The sequence below is a fragment of the Schistocerca americana genome, chromosome 5 (assembly GCF_021461395.2).
Source record: "Schistocerca americana isolate TAMUIC-IGC-003095 chromosome 5, iqSchAmer2.1, whole genome shotgun sequence".
Taxonomy (NCBI): Eukaryota; Metazoa; Arthropoda; class Insecta; order Orthoptera; family Acrididae; genus Schistocerca; species Schistocerca americana.
In genome coordinates, this window is record NC_060123.1 from 678,484,465 (window position 1) to 678,511,793 (window position 27,329).

General features: G+C 41.9%; 1 protein-coding gene across 1 annotated transcript in view; it reads left to right on the forward strand.

Moving 5' to 3' along the window:
* The first annotated feature begins 202 nt into the window (after positions 1–202).
* The window catches only part of LOC124615577 (protein disulfide-isomerase A3), a 38,644-nt gene continuing 11,517 nt past the window's right edge, over positions 203–27,329 (forward strand). The window contains exons 1-8 of the mRNA XM_047143561.1: positions 203–487; positions 611–698; positions 825–945; positions 1,032–1,257; positions 1,367–1,483; positions 4,373–4,473; positions 4,636–4,831; positions 14,362–14,593. Coding sequence (XP_046999517.1) covers positions 216–487; positions 611–698; positions 825–945; positions 1,032–1,257; positions 1,367–1,483; positions 4,373–4,473; positions 4,636–4,831; positions 14,362–14,593 — 1,353 coding nt within the window. The 5' untranslated portion in view covers positions 203–215. The remainder of the gene's footprint in view (positions 488–610; positions 699–824; positions 946–1,031; positions 1,258–1,366; positions 1,484–4,372; positions 4,474–4,635; positions 4,832–14,361; positions 14,594–27,329) is intronic.

Here is a 27,329-nt window from a genome sequence, read left to right on the forward strand (position 1 = left end):
TTGGGAGAGAGTGAGTGTAATTATGTAAGACTTACTCTTGCTTGTTTTACACAATTGTAACCACATTCGTTTTTCTACTTTTCGTAAGGGCGCTAATAACCTCGCCGTTGAAGGCCCATAAAAGAAACACACATGCACAAGCTCTTCTCTGCAATTAAAACTATGATAAAACTTTGATTGCTGCGTAGTATAGCATCTGTGGACAGTGTGGACCAATGGGAATCCGACAACACAGAATTCCCGAAAGCCCCCGTATTGCCGGTTGTCAGATTGAGAGAAGCCACGTACGTTGGAGATTAAAACTGTGGAAGGGTGTAAGAGTAGGTGGTTGCAGAATAGTAGTGAAAATGTTGAGGTACTTGTTGTTACTTGCTCTTGCATGTGCAGTGCTAGCTACCGAAGAGGATGTCTTGGAATTGACTGACGATGATTTCTCAACTCGTGTACAAGAACATGAAACAATGCTTGTGATGTTTTATGCACCATGGTAAGTTGTTTACTATGCTGTTTCTAGGATACTAAGCAGATCATAGGGACGCACATAATTGTGTGGATGATTGTCATGTACATATGAAAATGTTGTGTAGCAATCGTTATTTTTATGCCGCAGGTGTGGTCATTGTAAAAAACTTAAACCAGAATATGCCAAAGCAGCTGGGATAATAAAAGACAACGATCCACCCGTTACGTTAGCCAAGGTAAAGTATTTGATCCGTTGTTTACTACGAAGTAAGTTTTAATCGTTGTGTATAAGCAACACCGCATATAATATTTATAATTATTTTGAAGTGATTTGCTCATGTGGCCCACATTCCAAATTACAGGTAGACTGTACGGAAGCAGGAAAAGAAACTTGTAACAAATTCAGTGTCACTGGATATCCCACGTTGAAAATTTTCCGTAATGGAGAGTTGTCTCAAGATTATAGTGGTCCCAGGGAAGCAGGTTTGTAATACACCCTGTAGTTTCTATTGCGTTAACGATTCCGTAGGTTCTTCAGTGAGTTAATTTACGAGCATATTTTTTTACAGCTGGTATTGTGAAGTACCTGAAAGCACAAGTCGGGCCAAGTTCTAAGGATTTGTTATCAGAAGAAGCCTTCGAAGATTTTATTTCGAAAGATGATGTGGCAGTTGTGGGTTTCTTTGAAAAGGAATCCGATTTAAAGCTAGCATTTCTCAAGGTAGCAGATAAATTACGCGAAAAAGTTCGTTTTGGTCATACATCAAACAGAGACTTGTTGAAGAAAGGTGTAAGGTAAATCTTAAACTTGTCAGGCGTGTCATACGTTTGTATAACATTGTCGTAACTGAACACAACGGACAATTATATAGTGCAGTGATGTTAATGAAATTATTTTTTCCAGTGATGGCATTGTGCTGTACAGACCAAAGCACTTGCACAATAAATTTGAACCAGACACTGTTACATATGATGGAGAAGCAAAGAAAGAAAATATTGAATCCTGGATAAACAGAGAGTAGTAAGTAAATCACTGGATCCCCATATTCAGAGTTCACTGTATTTGCTGATAGCAACATCAGTAGTGTTAGTTACTATCTTACTTTTCTGTACTGAGGACTCGGGGCCTCAAAAACTTGTACATCTGTGTGTTGTGTTGTCTTTACCAAGGAGTATTAAGTACACAAAGGAAAACCGCTTATGAGTTTCATTGCTGTCCTCAAATTTGAGCATAAGATGTGGTATCTTATGTAGTTTGTGCACCTCATTGCAATTTTTTTTTTAATGCATATTTGCATAATATGCATGAAAATTGTCACCGGAGACTTGTCCAGTACCTAAATATAAGTTTCCTGAATGTACCATGCGGTTTTAGTTTTTAGAAGTGCATTGGAAATGGTGGAGTGTGGTTAAATGACGTGAATGTAAATATTAGTCTGTTACAGATCAATCTTCATTGGGCATTGACGTTCGTTGGCTTAACCTACACCTACACCTCGTGGTACAAAAGTTGTCACAACAAGAATTTAAGAGGGCGCCTATCATAACACTCGATCCTAGAATGTGTGTCCAGAGCATCCCCAGCTTTAGAGAGCATCTTCTCATGAATTTACTTTATTTCTATTCTGTTACTAGTGGGTCATGTAGGCATGGCAAAAAAAATTGTGCCGTTCTCATTACATCACATTAATAATTGTTCTGTAGTTCATGAACGTGGCATTTCGAAATTATGAGGATCATCAGTTTAACATAAGGTTTCACATATCACCATTACTATTTGGTATCTTAAAAATTAATTTGAGTAGGGGTTCAATTTGTTTTTAAATGCTGGTTGGCTATCTGAGAGGCGTTTAATGCTACTTGGTAAATGATGCGACTTGTGTTGCAGCGTGATTCACCCCTTTCTGTGCCATTCGAATTGAAGACCATCCTTTTTTCTTCTAGTGTTGTAGCTATGCACTTTGCTGTTATTTCTCAACTCGAATATGTTATTAATAACAAATTTCGAAAGTGAATATATGTATTGTGAAGGTACTGTGAATATTCCTAGTTCCTTAAATCAATGCCTACAAGATGATCTTTGGTGGGCTTCAGCTATTATTCTGATTACATGCGTTTGTGCAATGGAAATTTTTTTTCTTGATAATGAATTACCCTAAAATATGATGCCATATGACAGCAATGAATGAAAATAGGCATAGTAGGCTAATTTGCTGATCTATGCTTATCACCAAAATTTGCAATAACCCTGATAGCATAAGTAGCTGAGCAGATCATCAATGTATTTCTTCAAATTAAATTTCTCATAAATTGATACACCCAAGGATTTTGAATTTCTGGTTTAGCAAGAACTTGTCTATATTTACAAATGGTGCTATACCATTTACTGTTCAGAACTGTATATACTGTGTTTTCTCAAAATTTGCTAGGAGTTCATTTTCAGAGAACTACTTCATAATTTTGTGAAAGACATTTACAATTTCCTCAGCGAGTTGTTTGTTGGGGTTGATTACAATGCTTGTATTGTCAGCTAAAAGAACTGTGCATCTTCATGAATATTGAGTGGCTAATCATTAATATATGTTAAGAACACCATTCTTGGTGTCTGCCCATTTGGAGGACTGCTGATTCTTGCAGATATTCTGTGCTGTTAATTTATCAATCTTCTGCAGTCTTCCAGTTTAATATGAATTAAACCATTTGTGCACTGTTACTCATACCACAATACTTGAACTCATCTAGAAGAATTTCGTGATTCACACAGGCAAAAGCCTTGTAGCATATTTGTATACTCAGAAAAATGCCTGTTTTCAGTGTGCCTCTACATATGTGGCTGAGAATCCTACGTATGTTGGGAACAAGGTTTTAGTACTCTGTTGGAAATGTCAATTCCATGTGAGCTTCTACATTTCAGTGAAGTTATTATTTTCCTTATTTCAGTAGGTGAGGTGGGTTGAACTTCAATTTTATCGAATTTCATAAGTAGTGCCTCTCCCGTGTACTGCTTTGCATTTTCTGATGAACAGCTCGTTTCTTTACAAAACTTAAAAATGTTATTAAAAATATTTTCTAGTTCTGGCTTTTTGTTAAGACTTTTCATTGAGTTTCATAGAAATATTTTTCCTGTGCTCTCGGTTGCCCTGTTTCCCTTCAAACTATATTCCAAATTGTTCCAATTTTAGTACCATAGGCACTAATCTTGGACATAATGCCATACTTCAGGATTTGTTAACAACTTTTCTTAATACAGTGCTATAGTTCTTACAATGTTGGGCTGTTGCTGAACCATTACTCCTTCTAGCTATAAGATACATTACCCTTATCTGTTTACAAGATACGTTTATCCCTTTATCAACTTTTTGCGTGGTTTCTTACATTTATGCTTCACTGTTTTGTTGAAGTTCATTTTCTCAAATCCTTTTTTTATTTGTTACAATGTGGCAAATAAATGAACTGACTGGGAAGCTGCTACTGTTATAGGTAAACAGCTCACTTTTCTTGAATCAGTATGTTTCTTCACACACAATTCATGTGGCCAAGTCTATTTCATTTAAGGTAACCCATCACAGTACAGTGAAGGTGTTAAGTGATGACTAGGAACATAAATAAAAAAGCTCTGAAACATTGCCTTTCAGCTACAGATTTACATTATCCCAGTCCACAGCTTCATTATACAATAAGATATAGCTGCTGAAGTAACTGAACCTAACTTACCTGCTTAGCCTTGTATCATCGCTGTTGTTCAGCATTGAGAATTCTTCAGTTAGTGGAATGTGTAACTAAATCAGTGTGACAATGACATATCTTTGCATTTCAACAATGAGTTTGGCTTCAGTATTGTAGTTATAAATTCGGTACTGCTGTAGTTGTTTGTGAGAGTGAACAATTAAAACAAAAAACTGTATTACAGCCATGGTCTTGTGGGACATCGTCAGAGGGATAATACCCAGGATTTCAAGAATCCTCTCGTGGTTGCTTACTATGGAGTTGACTACGTCAAGAATCCTAAAGGTACGTAGAACGTACCATAGTAAATTGGTGGTCATACATACAAGAACTGTAATTTCGGGTAGGTTGTCATGAGATTGGAAGAAGTTTGTAACTTCACTTTAACATTCTTTGTTAATGTTTTTGTATACCATATTTGAATGTACTGCTTTTCTTACATTTCAGGCACCAACTATTGGCGTAATAGAATCTTGAAGGTTGCAAAGAGCTTTGCTTCAGTTTTCAATTTTGCAATAAGTGCTAAAGATGATTTCCAGCATGAACTGAATGAATTTGGTTTTGATTATGTGAAAGGTGACAAGCCAGTCATATTTGCTCGTAATGCGAAGAATCAGAAGTTTGTCCTTACAGATGATTTTTCGTAAGTAAATTGCATGTTTGCTTTTGTCTTGGAACGGAAGTCTAAATGTCATTGAAAGATCAGAGTTTGTCTAGTTCTTAAAAATGCATTGTCAGCAGTGGTGGGTTGTTAACTGAATGTGTTTATTGCTGGTTTATAAGTAACCTTGTGACAAACTATTATTATGCCGTATTGGAATTGTCAGGTCTTTTTGAAGTAGGTTTTTGATGTAACACTATCTAGTAAGACATTTATATGTCTAGAATGTTGTTGGCTATGTTGATTCTTCTAAATTGTCCAACAGATGTTTTGTAAATTTGTCATGTATCCTACTGTTACATGCATATCATCTGCATGTTGAATGAGGAAATGCGTGTAATGTTTTGTACTGTGCTGTTCCTGCAAAAATCTGGTGTATTGGCTGTGTACGTTAAATGTCAGAAATGCTGGAAATCTGAGTATGTTAGGTTTATGCAGCCTGCACCACACAATAATTTGTGCTGGGTCAACCAAAGCGTCCGATCCCACGCATCGGGTTAGACCCGTGACGTAAGGCTGTTGTGGTGTGTGACGTCACGACACCGCGGAATTTAGTTTGTGAGAGTGACGTGTTTGTAGGTGTCGTTTTGATGCGATCGGTGGTGCTCTCTGGTGGTGTGTTCGGTGATGTTTTTGGTTTAGTTTGCGAGTGTGGCGTCGTGTGTGAACAGTTTTCGGTTGTTGGCTATGATGGGGGACAGTGCATTGTCTCTAATAAAATTTCTTCAACTATTCGGATTTTTGGATGAAATCGTGAAGTGTTCAGTACGTTGTGAAGAAATGAGGATTACTTAAAGTTCCGGCGTCTCGGACCAGGGACGGCTGTATGTGGAGATGTTGTAAGGATAACAGGTAAAGGGAAGTGTTCGATCCCAATGTGTGGCTGTGAATGTTGGTATTGGTATCGGGAGATGTTTTTGATCTATATAGGTCAAGGGAAGCATTAGGTCCTAATTTATGGGATCGGGAGCTGCTGTTGAGCTATATAGGTCAAGGGAAGTGTCAGATTCCAAATGATATTGTGTTTAGTGGTATTTGGGGAGTTTTGTGATGTCGTTTTTTTTTTGTCGTCGTTTTGCGTGGCTTTGTATGGGGGTGGGTGTCTAAATTTGTCCCCACCCAAAAACCCCTTATTTCCCGCACTTGTCCCGTTAGTGTCATTAGGCTTTTTGTGGAACGTGTGTGTGTTTTTCGATGTATTTTCGTCCTCATAATGTGTACGTAACGACTTTATATGCACCATATTGGAATTGTGGTTTATGGTCATTTCCGCCTTATTTGTGACGTCATGGGTTAAAGCAGACAGGCGGGATCGGACGCTTCCGTATTTCCTTTGTGCCATATCAGGAAGACAACTTGTGGAGATAAAAAGCAGCATGTGCCTTCAAAAATTAGGGCTTGCCATCTGCAGTATGGTTTTGATGACCTGCTTTTTAGTGTTTTTTAAGCAGTTGCACAGTGTTTGTAGCCTAAATGCTATCAAGGGGTACTGGGGGCCATGAAATCAGTTTTACTGTAGAGTCGTTTTGGTCAGTACTGTCAGGGCAAGACTACATGACAGATGATCACTACCCGTTTCAATCCTTTTAAAAAGTTACAGGAAAAATATGTAATTGGAAAGTTTTGGGCGATGATTGGTGTTGGTATGTGTTTAATTTTTTATTGGGATTTGGGTTGTAGATTTTTGGAGTGGTCGGGGAGGAATAGTATGGGGCAGTGGGAAGCATTTTTGTTTATGGAATATTTCAAATAGCGTTCTTTTGTTTTTGGTATTTTAGATGGCATGCTGTTTGTTCAAGAAAAACAGATATTGGTTGGTGGCTGTTGAGACTGGATGGTGCATGTATTTATCATTTTTCTTTGGTTTGCATATTCTGTTCTATGTTTCCTTTGTGATTTTTTAAAATTACGACGGTGTTTCTGAATGGTAAGTGTGTTCCTATGAATTTATCAGTCCAGAGATTTTGTGGTGTACTGTGGCTCGTTGCTTGGCTTTGAGTTTTTTAGGTGTATGAGTAAATGACAGTTAACTATTCCAGCTGTGCTCTCAGAATGACCTACTATTTGTTTATCATTGCTTCGTTGTTGGTGGGTATTGTGTAATTCACTATAGCTGTACAGATTGTGTGAAGCAAATAAAGCCAATTTTACATAGAGAAATTCACTTAATTTGCATTTATTGATGTTTTGTAGTGTTTGAGGTTATTGAATGTTTTCATACTGGGTAAGGGCATTTGACTAGTTTATTTATACCCAAAGCAGCTGAGCTTCACCAGTCACATATTGGTTTATACCGGGTGAGTTGGGAGGAAAGGTACATGCTTTGAGGGGTGATAGTATTAGTGAGTCTGAACAAAAAACTTAATATGGACATATGCCCTATTGTGAATGGTTTCAGAGATAGAACACATTTAACCCTTTGTGCATTTTTTGTGATGAATATTTACTGTATTTGTTGCACATATGCCATATCCATTGCAAAAGTTCTTTTGAAGCTATTGATTAATAATAAAATGATTCCAAATAGCATCATTGTCACATAAATCCACTGTAAGTATTACTTAGGTATAAAGTAGTCAGTATAAATACATAAACTAATTTATTTTATTAGCAAGTGTTAACAAAACAGAGTTTTAAGATATAAAACAGTGTGTTTCTTTGAACCTTTCATTTATTTTTAACTCAAAACCATGCTACAAAATTTTTTTATTGATTTATTTGCAAAGAAATTTTCTGAAACAGTTGTCTTGTTTGTTAAAACCACAATGCAACATTGCACTTGGATCATTTAACTTTTGAATATGCCTTTATACAAAGTCTGCATCTTGATTTTGACTCTAAATGCTCTGGCCAGTGTCCTGTTTGGTCAAAGTGCGTGTCAGCAACTGGGAGTATTGCCGTAGGCTTTCTTTTGGGAGCAGGTAGACTTAGAGAGTCTGTGGCTGGATGGCCCCTCTTTATTGCAGGTGTACCAATTCCTTTCTTCAGCAAGGCACTTGATATTTGTACCAATTCCTTTCTTCAGCAAGGCACTTGATATTTGTACCAATTCCTTTCTTCAGCAAGGCACTTGATATTTCTGCTCAAAACTTCAGAAGTGGTGTGTATTTCTCATTTTTCTGAGTGCAATGTCGCCTGTAAAGCAACCTAGTGTTCACACAACCCATGTCTATGAAATGGAAAATAATTCTCAGGTAGTACCTCTTGCTTTTTTTGTTTATTCTGTATATTTGGACCAACATACCATGTAGGTCCACTCCTCCCATGTGCATATTATGCTCCTGCACAATGTTGGGACAGGGAATGTCTATATACAATCTGGTTTTGTTTTACTCCAACGTTCCACATTTTCAACTGGTTCCTTGCCTTTATAAATAGAAATCAGGTGGACAGCTTCATTGTCATACTATTTCAAAATTATAATTTTGTTTTTTCATCTACATGGTAATCACACGTTCCTTTGCCTTCTTTTTTCATCTCTGCATCACTTTTCAGGCAGTATCCACCCAATCTGTTTTTTCTGATGGTTCTCATAACATATATTCCTTCATTTCTAAGCTTTACTTCTAGGTTGAGGGAAGTAAACCGGTATCCATAAGGAGTTTGAAATTGGAGTGCCTAGGCAAGTTCCCAATCAGCTGAATCACTACATTTCCAATCATTCCTAACTCAGGATTACTTGCATTGTTTGTTTCTTTCCCAACATACACTTCAAAATCATAAATGTAGCCACCCCACCAGCTCGTGCAAATACTTTTATGCCCCATTCGTGTGGCTTTGATTTTATATACTGGCACAGAGATGTGATTTCAGCGGAATGAGTCCTTCAATACTGTTGTATTCTTAAACTTCAGTTTTTAGAAAATTTTTCTGTAGTTGATGTAAAAAGGCCTGATCTTGGACAACTTGTCATGATGAGGGTCATCCCTGTGTAACATATTTACATTGTTGTTCACATGCAAATACCTCCTCAACTTGTAAAATTGGTGGAGTGGCATCACGTCAGCTATCTGATTATACCTTGTCTCATTTTCCCAATACATCTTGTAACTCGGCACACTCAAAATACCACTTAGTAAATGAATTCCAATGAACTGTCTTATTTCATTGGCACTAGTGTTTATACTTTGTCCTAACACTTGAGTAGAGTATAGATTTGTCTGTGTAACTACCGTATTTACTCAAATCTAAGTCACACTCGAATCTAAGCCGCACCTGAAAAATGACTCTAAAACAAGGGAAAAAAATTTCCTGAATCTAAGCCGCATCTGAAATTTGAGACTCTAAAATTCAAGGGGAGGGAAAGGTTTTAGGCCGCACCTGCAAATTGAAACAAAGTTGGTTCATTGTAATATGAGACACAATTTAGGTCGAATGAATGATGATACAGCTACAGTAGTTTGGTTTGAATCGTAAGCTTAGCAGGTAAGCTTTACCAGTTAGCCATTGCTATGCGTCAGGTGCTCCGTCCGTATTTATACGGTTACCCTTCCTTTTTTACGTGCCTCGTCTGGTTTGAATTGATTGCTTATTTTTCTTTGATGTGATAAGTGCCGTTCTCTTCGTTATAGGTGTTTACGTCACTCTAAGCTGAAAATGTATTACTGTACTGTGTTATGCATTGTTTGTCGCATTCTGATTGAGTGTTTACGGCCTGTCGCCGCTTGTGGCATGGGTTGCTTTTGTGCACGCTACTGCCGCTTACTATTAAAAACAAAAAATGGAGAGGAAACGTCTCATTGGCGAAACAATGGCAAGAGACTGGTATTTCTTGTTACTTACACTGCTCCTTTCTTTGACAATGATCAACAAGAACCAAATAATAGACTGCGTATGATAGATGTTCTGAACAAGAGTTTAGCGAAAATTTTTCTGTGTTTGAAAATCTTTGCAGATGCCTCTTTAGTACATTACATTCTGCACAGAAATTTGTCATCTTAGATTCAAACATCTAGTCAGTTGCCGTGCTGCATTTCTTACTGTGTCACTATTAGGCGTAAGGATAATACGAATATAAACATGACATGATATGTATATTCTTCCTTGTTTGCTGTTGTCTCTCTAGTTTTGTAGTTTATTAGGCAGACAGGATTTAAATGAGATAGCAGCAAACACGAAAGAATACATGGCAAAATGTTTATATTTGTATTATTCTTATGATTAAGAGAATACTGAATGTGATTCACAATTCATAAAATTTCCTACTAGCAACCATCTCTTCTGACAGTTAGGAAAAAATTCAGAACGTACAGTTGGCCATATTGACAAAACATCCCAAACAGTCTTGCCAGTGGGATTTTCATAGTACATTGGAATGCTGCTACATCCGAAGATGAACAATACAGAATTTGTATTTACTTCCTTGGGTAATGTATGAAAATGCAGTGGTCGAAACTCGGGGCAGAGAAAAAAAACTTTTCTTCAACCTTTTTTTTTTTTTTTAATTTATTTACTGACGCAGAGGTTTTGGTGACAGTATTTACCTTTGTGCCTGAAAGCATGCCTGTGTAGTGCTACATATATTCGATGGCAGAAGTTACTTGTGGCGGCACCTACCAACATTTTTCAGAACTTCTGCTTACTTTGCACTCGATTCTAAGCCGCAGGCGGTTTTTGGATTACAAAAACCAGAAAAAAGTGTGGCTTGGATTCGAGTAAATATGGTAAATTGTCAATTATAGTCTCATCAATAAAACTTTCAAAATATTGGAGGGGAGAACATTCTTTACTTAGTGGATCCAAACACTGCACAGCACATCCATGTATAGCTCTGGCAGCTTGCATTTCCTGCTCCTAAATTTTCAAGCGTTACAGATAGGGTTGTTTCATCATCAGTAAGAGCTTCTTCTAAACTGTCCAGTTCAGGTTCTGTCTGTAGAGGCAATACTTGATGTACTAATGGATCATAGTCACTTTCATCATCCGAAACAATTTCGTCATCTGATGTTTGTCATCACCACACAGAAGAAAAAGAATTTCATCATCCCGTAGAGCTTCATGTTTTCCACACTTAACCTATAAAGAAAATATGATGCAAGAATGAAAACTACGAAATACTAGAATAAACACAACTCACTCTTATGATACAAATTCATTTTTGCATATCTCATACATACTAATGCGTCAGTGACTCCAATGGCGTCATTAGCAATTTCGTAATAAGCACTGAAAAAAAGTATACCTAACTGTGTTGTAAACTTACTGTATTTCTTTCCCTTGCCCTTGAGGAACTAGGTAAAGTTCGTTCCATAACCAAGAATTTCAGTATACACAGAATAAAACTATACACAACAATCGTTGTTCACTCAAAAATGTAATAGCACAACTCGCGATGCTTTTTTGTGCTGCACTTCAAACAAACGGCGAGATACAAAAGCAAATGCCACTGTGATCTGTTGGCCAAACAGTATCATTGAAGCATTGGGAAGGTCTAAACAGCCAGGAATACTTAATGATGCCATTTGGAATCGCAGAAAGTTTTAAAGACTTCTGTACATTTTTCTTGAATAACTCGAAATCCTCACCTTCCAGTGAAAATGTGTTGCAGTAGAAAATTAGGCTATATTAAATTTCTTACAAAAAACATCCTATTCATTTTTTTCTCCAGTACTAATGGTTTGTATGAAGAGGGCACTAGAATGTTGGAAAAACTTGCTCGACGCCCTTGCACTGTAGATAACGTAGTTTTTGTGGGCCAGTTTGAGGTAGTTTACCGAATTGATAGACCACAAGTCTCGTGTATCAAACTGTTCGTCTCAGCTTGCACTGCACTGCTGTGGTACATTGTAAACAGTGAAAAAGTGACAGTACAGAAAATTATTTATTTTTTGTACTATCAAACATTGTCACTGTTTACAATGTACCACAGTACTGTAGAGCAAGTTAGATGAACAATTTGATATGGGACACTTGTGGACTATCAAGTCGGGAAACTATCTCAAAATGGCCAACAAAAACTACGTAAGTTACAGTACATGTGTCGAGTGAGTTTTTCAACATTCTAGCGCTCTCTTCACACAAGCTATTAGTTACAGAGAAAAATGAATAGGAAATTTAATATAGTTTAATTTTGTACTGTGACACATTTTTTGTGGGAGCATGTGGCTTATTCAAGAAAAACAAATAAAAGTGATATTTAACGTGATCTGCCTCGGAAACCATTCAGAATAGGGTGTAATTCCATATGGAAATTTTTTTTGTTGAGAGTACTATCACCCCTCAAAGCATGTACCTTTCCTCCTGACTCACCCTGTATATTGCTAATGTGTTAAGAAATGGTGTGCATATTATGGTTGTGTGTATGGCATCATTCACAATTTTGATGATGTCATGGGTCAAACTGGTACTGAACGGTTCGCTGTTCCTGCAGTGGTAGGCTATGTTTATTGACCTGGTCTCCTTATTATAATGAAATTGCATGGGCAGGTGCAATTAGGTTGTTCAGGAAAGTTACTCACTGTGTACTGTGGTTGAGGGAATGAGTGATTTGACTTGCTCAGATTTGGCAGATAATTTGTTCTTTTGCAGTAAATAAAACATGATTATCTCCTACATATTACCATTGTTGCATTTCTAGCTATCATCCAGGCATTTACTAGAGAGTTAATTTTGCAATACCCAGCAGGATAATGCACTCGGTTGTTCCTCCACTTCTGTTTAGGTTTGTTGTTTTTGTGCTTTATCAGTTACCACAGCCAATTGTGGATGATTTTTCAGCTGGTAACATTCCGTGGTTTCTAAGTTCCTTTCTGTTATGTTATGTTATTCAGTGTATAATGTTTAAACACCAGAATGTCTGGAACCAGTAGTGAAAAGGCACACGAAAGTATCTGCATAAAAAGTTTTGTATCTTCAGTTTTGATAACCTTGGATTACTTAGTTCCTTCATTAAAATAACTGCAAAAATGCATTGAATTACGCAACCATAAAATTATAAGATAGACGCCCTGGGTTTAATTTGCCTTCAGGATACTAAATTCTGTGTTATCTATACACACAAAGTTAGTGAGAACTATCCCACCTTTGGAAACTGTTGAGTCCTCCCTCAGGGAAGGAAAACGAATAGGTTGGTGATGGTTAGAAGTAGATCACCTCGGACCCCAGTTTGTAGGGGCTGCATATAGAAGACAGAGAAAGATCTCACAAGTGGTACCCTGTGAGTGACCTACCCCTCTGTTTTAACTGTCCACAATCTACCCCATTTTCCTCCCTTAGGAAGGAACTAACATTTTCAAAAGTTGGTATAGTTTTTGTTCTTTTGTGTGTGTATTGACAGTAATTTCTTTTGGAGCTAATGGATAGCATAGCTTTAGCTTTATTATTGGTTGTGTTGTTTGGAAATGGTGTTATGGGCATAAATATTTACATGTTTTTGTAAACATAACCACCACTTGTGGTTTAGGCATTAGGCCTAGACAGTAGACTTTGATGCTTACAGTGAAGGATGAGGAGCAATCAAAGATTGTGGCACAAATGATCAGCATGTTGCCAATCTCTCCAGCTGTTATTGCCAGTAAGTGAATCCTGATCATGCATTGCTGCTTTATTCAAACAGCTCCTCATTTGGCCCCACAGAGGTTGGGTGCCCCTCCTACCAGAACTCCCCACCTTTTTTTAAAAAAAAAGAAGAAACCTAATCTGATGAGGTACTAGGAATGACCCAGGTCCTTCCACACTGAAGGCAGCAAAGTTAACCAGTATTTAATTTAGTCACTGCACAGTACAGGTACAGGAAGTTAAACATACCCCTGATGGTAATTAAATTTAGGAATTAACTGATGTGCGAAGTCTTCACATTAACATTTTCCACCGGTTTGAGATTGTCAGATTTGTCACGAATGATCCTGCTTTGATCTGATTATTCAATTCTTCTTAAAATCTTTTGTCTCTGGTGTTGGTTTTGTTTTGTAAGGACCCTAAATATAATGGATCTAAGGTGCAGTCTCCTTTCTGAGTGAGTTATCATCTAAAAATAAATTTTTGTCTTGCATATTTGTCTTGTCAATGGCTGTTACTGCCACACAGTGTTTTATTCATGAGGTCTTCAAAAGTAACAATCATATTACACTTTGAAGAATGATACATGGTACTTTTACTTTGTGACTTCCTAATTGTGGCTGACATCAAATTCTGTTGAAGCTATCAGTTCCTTCATGCTTTATTAACTGTCTGTGTGGAATGGTGACAAAATATTTTGGGGTGTGATGGAAAAGTTTCATTTGGTCTTTACAGACTCCAGAAACTTGAGAATGTTTATAGAGTTGACAGTGTTTCACACGTAGTTTTGGAGAAGTGGTTGCAGTGTAATACTACAGTACGTACTGCAGCTTCTGTAAGAGACATATTCACTCCCTTCAGTCAATAAGTTGTTACTGAATGCATTTTCATGTTAATATCCCTACAAATATCAAAGTGTGATGGTATTCAGTTAATCAGTCAACATGTTTCATGTAATTATGTTTTTCTTATCAATTACAAATGTTGCCCTTATTTATTTTGTATCACTTTCGTAGGATGGAGACATTTGAAAAATTCTTGAATAACTTGAAAGATGATAAATTAGAACCTTATCTGAAATCGGAGCCAATTCCTGAAGATAATGATGGACCTGTAAAAATAGCTGTGGCCAAAAATTTTGATGAAATTGTGACCAATAATGGACAAGACACACTTATAGAATTTTATGCTCCATGGTGTGGACATTGCAAGAAGCTGGCACCAGTTTATGATGAGCTGGGAGAGAAGGTAAATGTAAACCATGTGACTTTGTTATATTTTTCATTGTTATTGAAGTTCAGAATCTGGTTGCCAGTCAGAAGGATAAAAAAAATCTCATCTTTATTTTCTCTCATGAAATTTTGGTGCATTTCATAGGTATTCAGGTAGAACTCGATGTGAAAGTAACAGTTTGGGATTTGAACTGGAGAGAGAGAGTTTTTTATTGGTCATTGGACTGGATAGATCAATTGGCTAGTACATTAAGAAAGGAACTGGAACTTCAGTGTTATGTGACAGATTTGCAGCTGAAACTTACAGGACAGTACTAATCCAGAATCGGACTGCTACTCTGGAGCTGCCTTTGCTTGTTTTATTCAATATAAACTTTTGGAAGCGACACTTCATGTTGTAAATGAGGCTTTGCAACAAGGAAGGGCATATCTGCAGAACCCATGCTACATCTTTACACTTACTTTCCAATTCAGAAATTTAAGTGTTTGGCGGCAGATTCATAGAACCACTTCGAATTCCTTGATCATTCAACCTTCAGATTAGCATGTAGCCATACTGAATAACCTGAGTCTGTCTGTGCACTCTGATTTCTCTTATTTTATTGCAATTGCTATTTCTCAGTATATAAATGGGGACCAATAAAATATTTATGGAATTGTACAAGAAAACATTGCTGCGAGGACCCGCAATAAAAGAACACAGATTTTCTGTATTTAGCAGTTGGTGCACAAAAGGATGAGGTGACAAGATAAGTGTATTACCCACCAACCATGGAGGTAAAATCTGATATTGCAGATAATCAACAGGTACCATTTGACCAGCATTATGGTCACTACCAGAAGGCTGATTTTTGGATTATGGCACATTGTTCAACATTGGTTATATGTTGATGAAAATTTTAACACTTCAATTGAATTGTCCAGATAATAATTTCATGAGGTGCAACATAGGTTGTGATACAGAAATGACTGAAATGATAAACTAGTACTGATTTGTGCACGTTTGGTATGTTCAGAATGGTGTTCAACATAGTGTATAATCTGCTGATAGTAAACACTGCCTCAGTATAAAATAATTTTATATTATTGCAGTACATATTCCGTAGGTCCATTATTGCGTGATAGTGCATGGAGGTAAAATGAGTCGCAACATTTGACAATCCCATACAGAGATCAGAAATGCAAATTTCAGATATTGTGCAGACAGACATTGAGTCATAAAATATAAAGAAGATTCTTGTGACTTCAAGAACATGAACGGTCTAAAGCAGCAACACACATTAACACAGAAATATTTGGGAAATAGTCTTATGTCTTCGTTGAAGAATTTGTTTAGAGAAAAACATTTTTTAAAACAAAAACTCCTTACTTTTAAATACAGAATAATCCCACTTCTACATTCCCAGAATTAATGTTTTCCTTCAGTTTACATTTTTTTACTCCGTGAAATTTCCTATGTTCAGTGCTAATTCACACTTTTTTTTAGTAAACGTATTTATAATTTTCCTGGGATTTGCTTTATGGAACAATGTTCAAGAAGAAAAACTGTCCTGATTGATATAAAATGATGCTGGCATGGCATTAGCTTTTGAGTTAAGACCGAAGTGTTAACAAACATTAAGTGGTTAGGTTTTTTGATACCAGGGCTCTGTTCAGCAGATTTGAATCATTAAAAGTTACAACAGTTTGTGCAAGGTCTCCTGCCATTGCCAAGCTTTACTTGGCATTGTGTCTGATAGAAGTAGGTAGGTCCGTTCGAATACGGATATCTTGACGGATCACAACTGTTTGTATTAAAACAGTCTCCACCTTGTGCTCATTGTGACATTTATGCATTACTCAAGTGCACATTTTCCGTGTTTCATTGTTTGTCCACCTGTAGCACAAGTTGACACCATTGCTCTCTTTGTGTTGCTCGGGTGTTTCTGCTTTAAATAATGTACACTGCACAAGTTACGTATTTTTTCATGTTTAGCATGATGTGTTCAGAGAATTTATCCTCATTGTCAAGTGCTAATACTCACGTAAGTGTTTTTTGTGATGTTTGACAAACAGTGTTAGTGATGGTTTGCGTATGTGTGAGAAGCACAATGGAAGAGGCACAGTATACCTTGTAACTTCAAAAAGGCAACTACAGTGGAAGAGGCAGAACACGTGCAAAGCATGAAAAAAATATGTAACCGACAGTTTTTCATTATTCAAACAGGAAATGGCACAGTCGATTATGAGGAATGAAATTAAGTCAAACATTTCTACTTCCCAGGCCCACAGAATGTTGAATTCTTCCTGTGGTGTTATTTATTCTAGGCTGCTCGACGGTCTGAGGCCGAGAACCAATCTTACCTCTCTAATCAGGGTGTCATTGCTGTCAATCATGCAACAAAAAAGGTAGATTTCTCCTTAGTGCCCACCCACACTCTTTTCCTCAGCTTTGATAGCATGGTGCTATCAAAGGTCAAAGCAGGCTATGAAATTCAGTCTGACCGTACATTCCGAACCTGATGCGCTGTTACCAGTGTCATAGTTTCAACCACACTAGAACATCTTGTCAACACCCTGCTGTATAAACTGCAATGGCGGCCATACCACCTGCTCTTGGGATTGTCCTGTGTATGTTGATGAGCGGCCTGTCACAGAGATTCAGGTACAGGAAAAAGTGTCTTACGCAGTCGCTCAAAAGTTATTGGCTACTCGCAAACCCTGCATTCTCCTGTCTGGCACCTATAGTCATGTTCTTGTTACCCTTCGCTCCATGAAGGACATGGCCACACAGACATATGACCTCAAATTCAGCTCTGAGGTTGTGAAATTGCCCAGTGTCATGGTAGCATCACCATCTCCCCATCAAGCTGTGCAACAAGCCATCAAACGCTTGCCTCAAGGGGCAAAACCACCAACTATTGGTAGGCCAGAAAGGACAGGGGTAGTACTCCCCCTTCCTCTTCACTGTCTCGAAGATCCTCTTTGACAGGGTTGCCACATGCCTTTGCCCAGCCATCCTCCGTCACCACTGCGCACCACCAACCGTTTTTCAGCATTGGACTCCACAGACTGGCAGCACACACGAGCCGATGCTGCTGCTTCTCTGCTCTGTAGCAGCGACTCTTCACAGGCTGTCACTTGGCGGCCACCAAGGTGATACCCTCTCATCTCTTCATCATGACTCTCCTCCAGTGGAGTGTTCGTAGCCTTCAGTCCCACAAAGAGGATTTACGGCTGCTTTTAGCATGGCAGCATTCCCTTGTAAACTGCCTTCAGGAAACAAAATTGCATCCTCACGACAGCTTTGAGCTTTCAGATTTCTTGCCGGTTCGTTTTGACCTTACCCCTGAAGTTGGCATTCCATCTCGTGGGGCATCATGCAACTCATACGGCATGACGTTCATAGTCAACCCATCTCCCTGACTACCCGTCTTCAAACTTTTGCAGTTTGCCTTTTCCTTCCCCACCTGACTTTTCCCTCTGTATCGTTTGTCCCTCCATCATTCTGTGTCACCAGGGCAGACTGCCTTCAGCTTCTTGGGCAGCTATCTTTCCCATTTTTTGCTACTGGTGACTTTAATGCGCATCATCTCCCTTGGGGTTCTACCAAGACCTGTTAGAGGGGTGCTGTCTTGGCTGACCTTCTTAACCATCTTAACCTCTTCTGCCCTAACACTGGAGCACACTCTTTCCTTTCTGACTTCTCGCACACCTATTTCCATTTGGGCCTATCCTTTTGCACTGCCCAGCTTGCCCATCGACTTGAGTGGTCCATTCTTTGACACACCTACTTTATCAACCATTTCCCGTGTGCTCTGTTTGCTGACTGTCTACCTGCGTGCATGCCCAAATGGCAGCTTACTAAGGCTGACTGTCAGCTTAACTCCTCCCTGGCGACCTTCGGAGCACAAGATTTCCCCATTTGTGATGACCAGGTGGACTATCTCACCAGTGTTACCGTTAAAGCTGCAGAACGTTCCATTCCTCGCACTTCCCTTTACCCTTTCTTTCCCTCACATCTTCTTCCACCTTTTTCCTGTCTTCCCTGTCATTAGTTTCTCATTTCATGGACATTGTAGTTCCCTCTCCTAGTGTGGGATTTTATCGGTTTTAGTTAATCTAAGGTTGGAGGGACTGATGACCGTGTAGTTTGGTCCCTTCTCCAACCAACCCACTTTCCTTTACCATGTCGTGACCCAGTCCCTTGGTGGACTGAGGCATACTGCATTGCAGTTTATGCACGGAGACATGTCCTCTGCTTTAACCATCATCCTATGATGGGTAAACTGCATTTGTTATCAAAAGATGGATGCAAAGTGTCATCGCGGTTTTGGGATAGCAAATGATGTAGCTGGATTTCATTCACTAGTTCTTTTAACAGTACCACCCTTTCCTCTGTTGTGTGGTCCAACCTCTGACGGCTCTCTGGGACCAAGATCCATTACCCCCATTTCCAGCCTCACGGTAGCCGACAATGTTACCGTGAATGCTGTTGCTATCTCAAACACCTTGGGCCACCATTTTGCAAAAGTTTCGAGCTCTTCCCACTATCACCCCACCTTCCTCCATCAGAAACGAGCAAAGGAGGCTTGGTCGATACCCTTTTCTTTTGAGAATCGTGAGTGCTACAATGTTGTCTTTATTATGAGGGAGCTCGATCATGCTCGCAGTTCATCCTGATCCTCTGCCCCAGTGCCAGACGCCATCCACATTCAGATGTTGCAGCACCTTTCTCTTGCGTGCAAGCACTTCCTGCTTAACACATACAACCGCATATGGGCAGAGGGCACATTTCCCGGATGCTGGTGTGAAGCCACAGTCCCACCCATAACTAAGCCCAGTAAGGACAAAAACCTTCCTTCTAACTACTGCCCTATCTCTTACCAGCTGCATTGGCAAGGTGATGGAATGTTATGATTAGTGCCTGGCTGCTATGATGGCTCGAGTTTTACAATTTACTGACGACTGCACAGTGTGGATTTAGAGAACAGTGATCTGCAGTTGACCATCTCTTTACTTTGTCCACCCATGTCGTGAATGGTTTTCTGCGGAAATCGCAGACTTTGGCCATGTTTTTCGATGTGGAGAAGTCCTAAGACACCTGCTGGACAACTGGTATCCTCTGTACTCTTTACATGAGGGGCTTCTGTGGCCACTTGCCCTGTTTCCTTCAGGCATTTTTACAAGATAGTTTTGAACGTGCATGTGGGTTCTACCTTGTCTGACAACTTAATCCAGGAAAATGGTATCTCAGGGTTCCGTCCTGAGTGTCGCCCTCTTTCCTATCGCCATTAATCCTATCATGGCCTGTCTCCCATCGGGCATCTCCGGCTCCGTTTTTATTGACGATTTTGCCATCTCTTGCAGTTCTCCATGGACCTTTCTCACTGAGTGGCATCTTCAGCAGTGTCTTGATCATCTTTACTCCTGGAGCATCAACAGTGGCTTTTACTTTTCCACTGACAAACCACTCTGTGTGAATTTCTGGCAATGCAAGTGGTTGCTCCCACTATCTTTACATCTTTGGCCTGTTGCCTGCCATTCATTAAAACTAAGAAATTCCTGGGGCTCAAGTTCGATAGGTTTGGTCCTCCCATGTATCTTACCTGTCAGACAGCTGTGTGTGATTCCTGTGTCCTCAGTGGCATTTCCTGGGGGGTGCCGATCGAACCACCCTCCCGGTCCCTTGCCTGTTTGAAACTTGACTATGGGTGCTTTGTTTGTGCATCTGCATGCCCATCCCTCTACACTGTCTCATCACTATCCACCATCATGGCATCCATTTGGCCACGGGGCGCCTTTTACACCAGCCTGGTTGAGAGTCTGTATGCTGAGATTGCTTAACTACCCCTGTCCTACAGTCTTGCCTTTCTCCTCGGTTGCTATGCATGCTGTTTGTCACCCCCTGTGGGTCCAGGGGTTAGAATAGGCCCGAGGTATTCCTGCCTGTCGTAAAAGGCTACTTAAAAGGACACTCACATGTTTCGGTCTTTGTGCGATGGTCCCCTGTAGGGTTTGACTTCCATTCTTCAAAATTTTCCCGAAGAGCGAGCCAATTGCGAAAGGGCGCCTTACAAGGTGCATCATGTCCATTGTGCATTGAGATCTTTAGCCCACTTTCTCATTGTCACATTGCACTCCTACCCATTCTCCATCTCTTGGGTGAGGACACCTTCCTGGGTGCATTTTCCATTATGCACTATGCAGTGTCGATTTCTGCGTCAATGATGACCACGGACTTCTTTGCACCTGATATCCAGCACGGTAGCCAGTCTGTTGTGGTGGGTCTGACATGTACCATGTTGGTTGTAGCCCCTGACCACACAGGGATTGCTCAGCTGATGCCTGCGCCATTAACTCCCCACGTATCCCAAGGGGTAGATGCCCATCCCCATGGGGCATTGGGACTCATGGCAATGGTCATCCTGCCAGGTGGCCTTTGCTGCCCAGAAGTGAGACCCCAAATCATTCCCCTCCCTGGCCACACCATGGGAGGAACATCAGGCTAAGGATGGCAGCGGATCTTATTTGCCCCGGTACATTGTATGTTCAAGAGCTGATGGGGAATCTTTCATCACGATGAAGTCTGTTTTTTGTTGATCATTTAGAGGACAAGTTCGAGGAGGTGGAGGGCTTGCCCAAAATGAGATCTGGGTCAGTCTTGGTCAAAACAGCATCTTCTGCCCAGCCACAGGAGTTACTTGCTTGTGACAAGCTGGGGGATGTTTCTGTAACCATAACACCCCTTAAGAGCTTAAATATCGTCCAGAGTATCATATTTCAGAGACCTTCTTTTGCAGTCCGACAATGAGCTGTGTGCCAATGTAGAGCAGCGAAGTGTACATTTTGTCCGGTGTGTCCACCGGGGTCCGAAGGATAATCAGGTTCCCACCGGTGCCTTCATCTTGGCCTTTGAGTGTGATACATTGCCCGAGAAGGTCAAGATGATGGTCTACCGGTGTGATGTAAAGCCCTATATCCCTCCCCCTGATGCGGTGTTTTAAGTGCTGGAAGTTCAGCCACATGTCTTCCCGCTGTACTTCCAGCGTCACATGCCGAGATAGCAGACGCCCATCACATTACAATTCTCCATGTGCCCCGCCTCCCATCTGTGTCAGCTGCAGAGAGCACCATTTGCCTTGCTTGCCTGACTGCTGGATTCTCCAGAAAGTAAGGAAAATCATGAAGTAAAAGAGCTGGAGAGACTGACCTACACTGAGGCTGCATCCTTTGTGTATGACATCGTCTTACACTGCCGCTATAACAGTTCTGGCACCATCAGCTCTGCCAACCCACATCACCTCTCAGAGGTGGAAGACTGCACCATCCCCCTTGATGGTGGGAGCTTGTTGCTCCTTGCTCCTGCACCACCTACTTCAGGAGCACCCCCCCCCCCCCCCCCCAACCATCGGGGATGTCTGTCCCCACTGCTAAGCTGGAGAAGCGTAATCCTTCTTCGGCTTCTCTCGCTAGGAAAGGGTCCCTTGCATCACTCCCTTCCCAGGTTTCTTCCAGTGGGAAAGATGACACCTGCCAATGGCTGAAGAGCCCAAAAGCAGCTGGTCATAGGGCTTCACGCTCATCCTCAGCCCTGGAGACTTAGCCAGTGAAGTCCTCTCAGCCAGGGAAACCCAAGGAGCAGCAAGAGAGGTCCAAAAAGAAAACCCCTAAGACCAAGGAAATTGCTGGATGGAGTGGAGATTTTGGCGTCCGCTGAGGACCTAGATCTCGCCAGACCCACGGACACAATGGATATAGACTGCTCAGACAATAAATCGGTGGCAGCAGGTGACTCTTAGGCGTAAACTGCCTCATTGAATGTTTATGCCGTCCCAGTCTCATGATGTTATCCTCCAGTGGAATTGCGGCAGTTTTTTTCCACCGCCTGACTGGATACAGCAACTGTTAAGCTTTACACGTGCTAACTGCATGCCCTCCAGGAAAGCTGGTTCCCAGCAATGCGTACCACCGCCCTCTGTGGCTATAAGGGATATTACAGGAACCGTAGTGACTATAATCGAGTGTCTGGTGGAGTTTGTGTTTGTCCTAAACTCGGTCTGTAGTAAACATGTGCCCCTTCAAACCTCTCTTGAAGCTGTGGCTGTCAGAATAAGGACTAGACAGGAAATAACTGTCTGCTATGTATATCTTCCTCCAGATGGAGCAGTACCCCTGAACGTATTAGCCACTCCGATCGATCACCTCTCCAAACCTTTCCTACTTCTGGGAGATTTTAATGCCCATACACCCTTGTGGGGTGGTACCATACTTACTGGCTGAGGCTGAGATGTCAAAACCTATTGCAGTTTGACCTCTGCCTCTTGAACACTAGGGCCGCCACACATTTCAGTGTGGCTCATGGTAGTTACTTGGCCATTGATTTATCAATTTGCAGCCCAGGACTTCTCCCATCTATCCACTGGAGAGCACATGGCGACCTGTGTGGTAGTGACCTCTTCCCCATCTTCCTGTCACTGCCCTAGTGTCAGGCACATGGACACCTGCCCAGATGGGGTTTGAGCAATGTGGACTGGGGAACCTTCAGCTCTGCTGTCACTGCTGAATCTCCCCCACACGGTAACATCGATGTGATGGTTGAGCAGGTGACTAGCACAATTGTTTCTGTGGCAGAAAACGCGATCCCTCACTCTTTAGAGTCCCCGAGGTGTAAGGCAATCTCTTGGTGGTCGCCAGAAGTCGCTGAAGCAATTAAGGAGTGTCAGTGAGCTCTACTGTGGCATAAGCGGCACCCTTCTCTGGAGTACCTCATAGCCCTTAAACGGCTCCGTGCCTGTGTTCGCTACCTTATCAAACAACGGTAGGAGTGTTGGGAGAGATACATCTCCACCATTGGGTGCCACATGGCACCTTCCCAATATCTGGGCAAAGATCAAATGTCTTTTCGGATACCAGGCCCCAACAGCTGTCCCCAGTGTTACCATAAATGGCGAGTTATGTACAGACACAAATGCGATTGCCGAGGGAGCACTTTGCCGAGCACCTCCGTTGGAGAATTACCCCCGCCTTTCACACACTCAAACGGCGGCTGGAAGGGAACATGCTCTCATTCACTACATGCTGCAGTGAATCCTGTAACACCCCATTTACAGAGCGGGAGCTCCTCAGTGCCCTTGCACATTGCCCTGACACAGCTCCTGGGCCTGATCGCATCCGCAGCCAGATAATTAAACATCTCTCATCTAACTACAAGTGACATCTTCTCGTCATCTTCAATCGGATCTGCTGCGTTTAGGTCTATCCACCGTAATGGCGGTGGAGCACCATGATTTCCAGTGTTCAAACCTGGGAAAAACCTGCCTGATGCAGATAGCTATCGGCCCATCAGCCTCACCAACGTTCTTTGTAAGCTGCAGGAACGTGTGGAATGTTGGCAGTTGGGTTGGGTCCTGGAGTCACATGGCTTGCCGACTCCATATCTGGGCGGCTTCCGCCAGGGTCACTCTACCACTGATAATCTTGTGCCCATTCAGTACTCCATCCGAACGGCCTTTTCCAGATGGGAACACCTGATTGCCGTCTTTTTTTTACTTACTTAAAGCATACAATACAACATGACTTGGTGACATCATATCCTTGCCACATTGTATGAGTGGGGTGTCCGGGGACCACTCCCGGTTTTTATCCAAAACTTCATGTTGCTCCATAGTTTCTGTGTCCAAGTTGGTGACTCACACAGTTCCATCCATATCCAGGCGAATGGAGTCCTGCAGGGCTCTGTATTGAGTGTCTCTTTATTTTTAGTGGCCATTAACGGTCTAGCAGCAGCTGTCGGGCCCTCCGTCTCACCACTGTATGCAGACGACTTCTGCATTTCGTACTGCTGCTCCAGTACTGTTGTTGCTGAGCGGCGCCTCCAGGGAGCCATCCACAAGGCGCGGTCATAGGCTCTAGCCCACAACTTCGTTTTCAGCCACAAAGTCGTGTGTCATTCACTTCTGTCAGCATTGTACCTTTCATCTGGAACCTGTACTTTACCCTAATGATGATCCACTCACTGTAGTGGAGACATACCATTTCCTAGGACTAGTTTTGACACTCGATTGACTTGGCTCCCTCATCTTCGTCAGCTTAAGCAGAAGTGCTGGCAGCACCTCAATTCCCTCTGTTGCCCGAGCAACACCAGTTGGGGTGCATATTGCTCTATGCTGGTGCAGCTCTACAGAGCCCTTGTCCAATCCCGAATTGACTGTGGGAGTGTGGTTTATGGTTCGGCAGCGCCTTCAGCATTGCATTTACTCGGCCCTGTGCACCACTGTGGGGTTCGATTAGTGACAGGAGCTTTTAGGGCGAGTCCGGTGACCAGTGTACTGGTGGAGGCTGGTGTCCCTCCATTGCAGATCAGATGTGGGCAACTGCTCGCCAGTTACGCAGCAGACATTCATAGTTTCTCTGAGCATCCAAATTGCAGTCTCCTTTTCCCACCCGCGGCAGTCCATCTCTCGCATCAGCGGCCCATATCGGGGCTAAAGATTGCATTTTGCATGTGCTCCCTTCTCTCTGATCTGGAGTCCTTCCCTTTACCACCTCTACTTGCGGTCCGTTCACGTACGCCTCCATGGTGTACACCTCGGCCGCAGCTTCGTCTGGACCTTTTGCATTGCCCTAAGGACTCCGTTAACCCTGCTGCTCTCCGCTGTCATTTCCTCTAGATTCGTGACGTGTTCCGGGTCTCTGAATTGATTTACACAGACGGCTCAATGGCTGATGGTCATATAGCCTTCACATTTGTTCATGAAGGACATATTGAGCAGCACTCCTTGCTGGTTGGCTGCAGTGTCTTCACTGCAGAGCTGGCAGCCATATCTCGTGCTCTTCGAGTACATCCACTCGTGCCCTGGGGAGTAATTTCTCCTGTGTACTGACTCATTGAGCAGCCTACAAGCTATCGACCAGTGCTACCCTTGCCACCCTCTGGTAGCATCCATTCAGGAGTCCAACTATGCCCTGGAACAGTCCCGCCATTCCGTGGTGTTTGTGTGGACCCCAGAACACGTCGGAATCCCCGGCAATGAACTTAACAGGCTGGCCAAATAGGCGACGCGGAAACTGCTTCTGGAGATAGGCATCCCCGAAGCTGACCTGCTTTCTCTTGCACCACAGGGTTTTCTGGCTTTCGGAGATGTAATGGCATGACAGCACGCACAACAAACTGCGTGTCATTAAGGAGACTATGAATGTTTGGAAGTCTTCCATTCAGGCCTCTCACAGGTAATCAGTTGTCCTTGCCGGCTCCGCATTGGCCATACGTGTTTAACACATGGTTACCTACTCCGTTGCAAGGAACCACCTCAGTGTGACTGTGGCTCCCAAATGACAGTCGTCAACCTCTTGCTTGACTGCCCACATTAAGCCGCTCTGCGCAGATTTTTAACTTTCCCTGTACCCTGCCTTTGGTGTTGGGTGACAATGCCTCCACAGCAGCTTTAGTTTTACGTTTTATCCTTGAGAGTGGGTTTTATACTTCTATGTAGGTTTTAGTGCATGTTCTTTGTCCCCCTGTGTCCTCCACCCTAGTGCTTCTAGGGTGGAGGTTTGAATGTATTGCAGAGTGGCTGGCTTTCCTTTTTTATTATCTTGGTTGGCCAGCCACTGTAATCTGCTTTCATGTTTTGCTCTCTTCTGTTTTTAGCATATCTCTGTTTTCTTATCCTCTTTTGTTCCTTTTAGTCTTCGTTGCCTTCCCTTCATTCTTGTGGCTTTTCCTTTCTTTCCGTTTTGGTGTTGTGTGTTTCCTCTGTTTTGCTCTCACACTTGTGGCATTGTTTTATTAGGAACAAGGGACGGATGACCTCGTAGTTTGGTCCCTTCTCCCACCTCCAAACCAACTAACCATACCGTTTGTCTGCAATGCGTGACCACCCATCCTATGCCTCCTCCTTTGATGATTCCTTTGATCATCAGTATGAGGTCATCCTTCTCTGTTGCGTCCTGGAGTCCGCTTTCGGCACTTGCTACGGTGGCTTAACTTCACACTACCTGCACCTTTTCCAGTGGGTGTGAACCCTTCACCACCTTGCCTTTGTGAAGGGGCCCATGTTAACCTTGGCCTTCATTCACTTCCTAAGGACACTACTCCAGCCTCGTTCTATGGCTTTCAGTTTCTTGACCTTCAGATGGAACTTCACGATAGTACCTTTGTATACACTGATGGCTCTGGTACTGACAGTGGGGTTGGGTGTGCCTTCGTCATTGGCACCTGTGTCTTTCGATGTTTGCTTCCGGCACACTGCTCAGTATTTACAGCTGAGCTCTTCACCTTGTATCAGGCAATGGAGTACATGCAGCGACACAGCCTTTTTCAATTGTGTCCTCTGCCCAGACTCATTCAGTGCCCTTCAAAGTCTATGTCCATTGTACACTGCCCATCCTTTAGTGCAGCAGGTCCAAGAAAACTGTCAGCTGCTCACTCTTGGTGGAGCCAGTCTCGTGTTCTGTGGGTTCATGGTCATGTCTGTCTGCCAGGAAACGAGGCTGTTACCGAGGCTGCAGTCCTCATGCCTCAGCCCGTGACTACCTATGTGCCCTCCGATGATCTGTGTCGCTGTCTGTGAGGAGGTGGTGGTGTCCCTTTGGCATTGCCACTGATCCTAACTTCACGGGAACGAACTCCGGCTTATTAAGCCTCTCCCAGTGGCTTGGATGACTCCTTTCTGTCTTCGTGTTCTACAGTTTTGATTTGGGTGCAGTTGTTTTTGTGCCCTAAAGCAAAACAAAAACAATTTCCAGTTACATCGGCTGTTAAACATAGT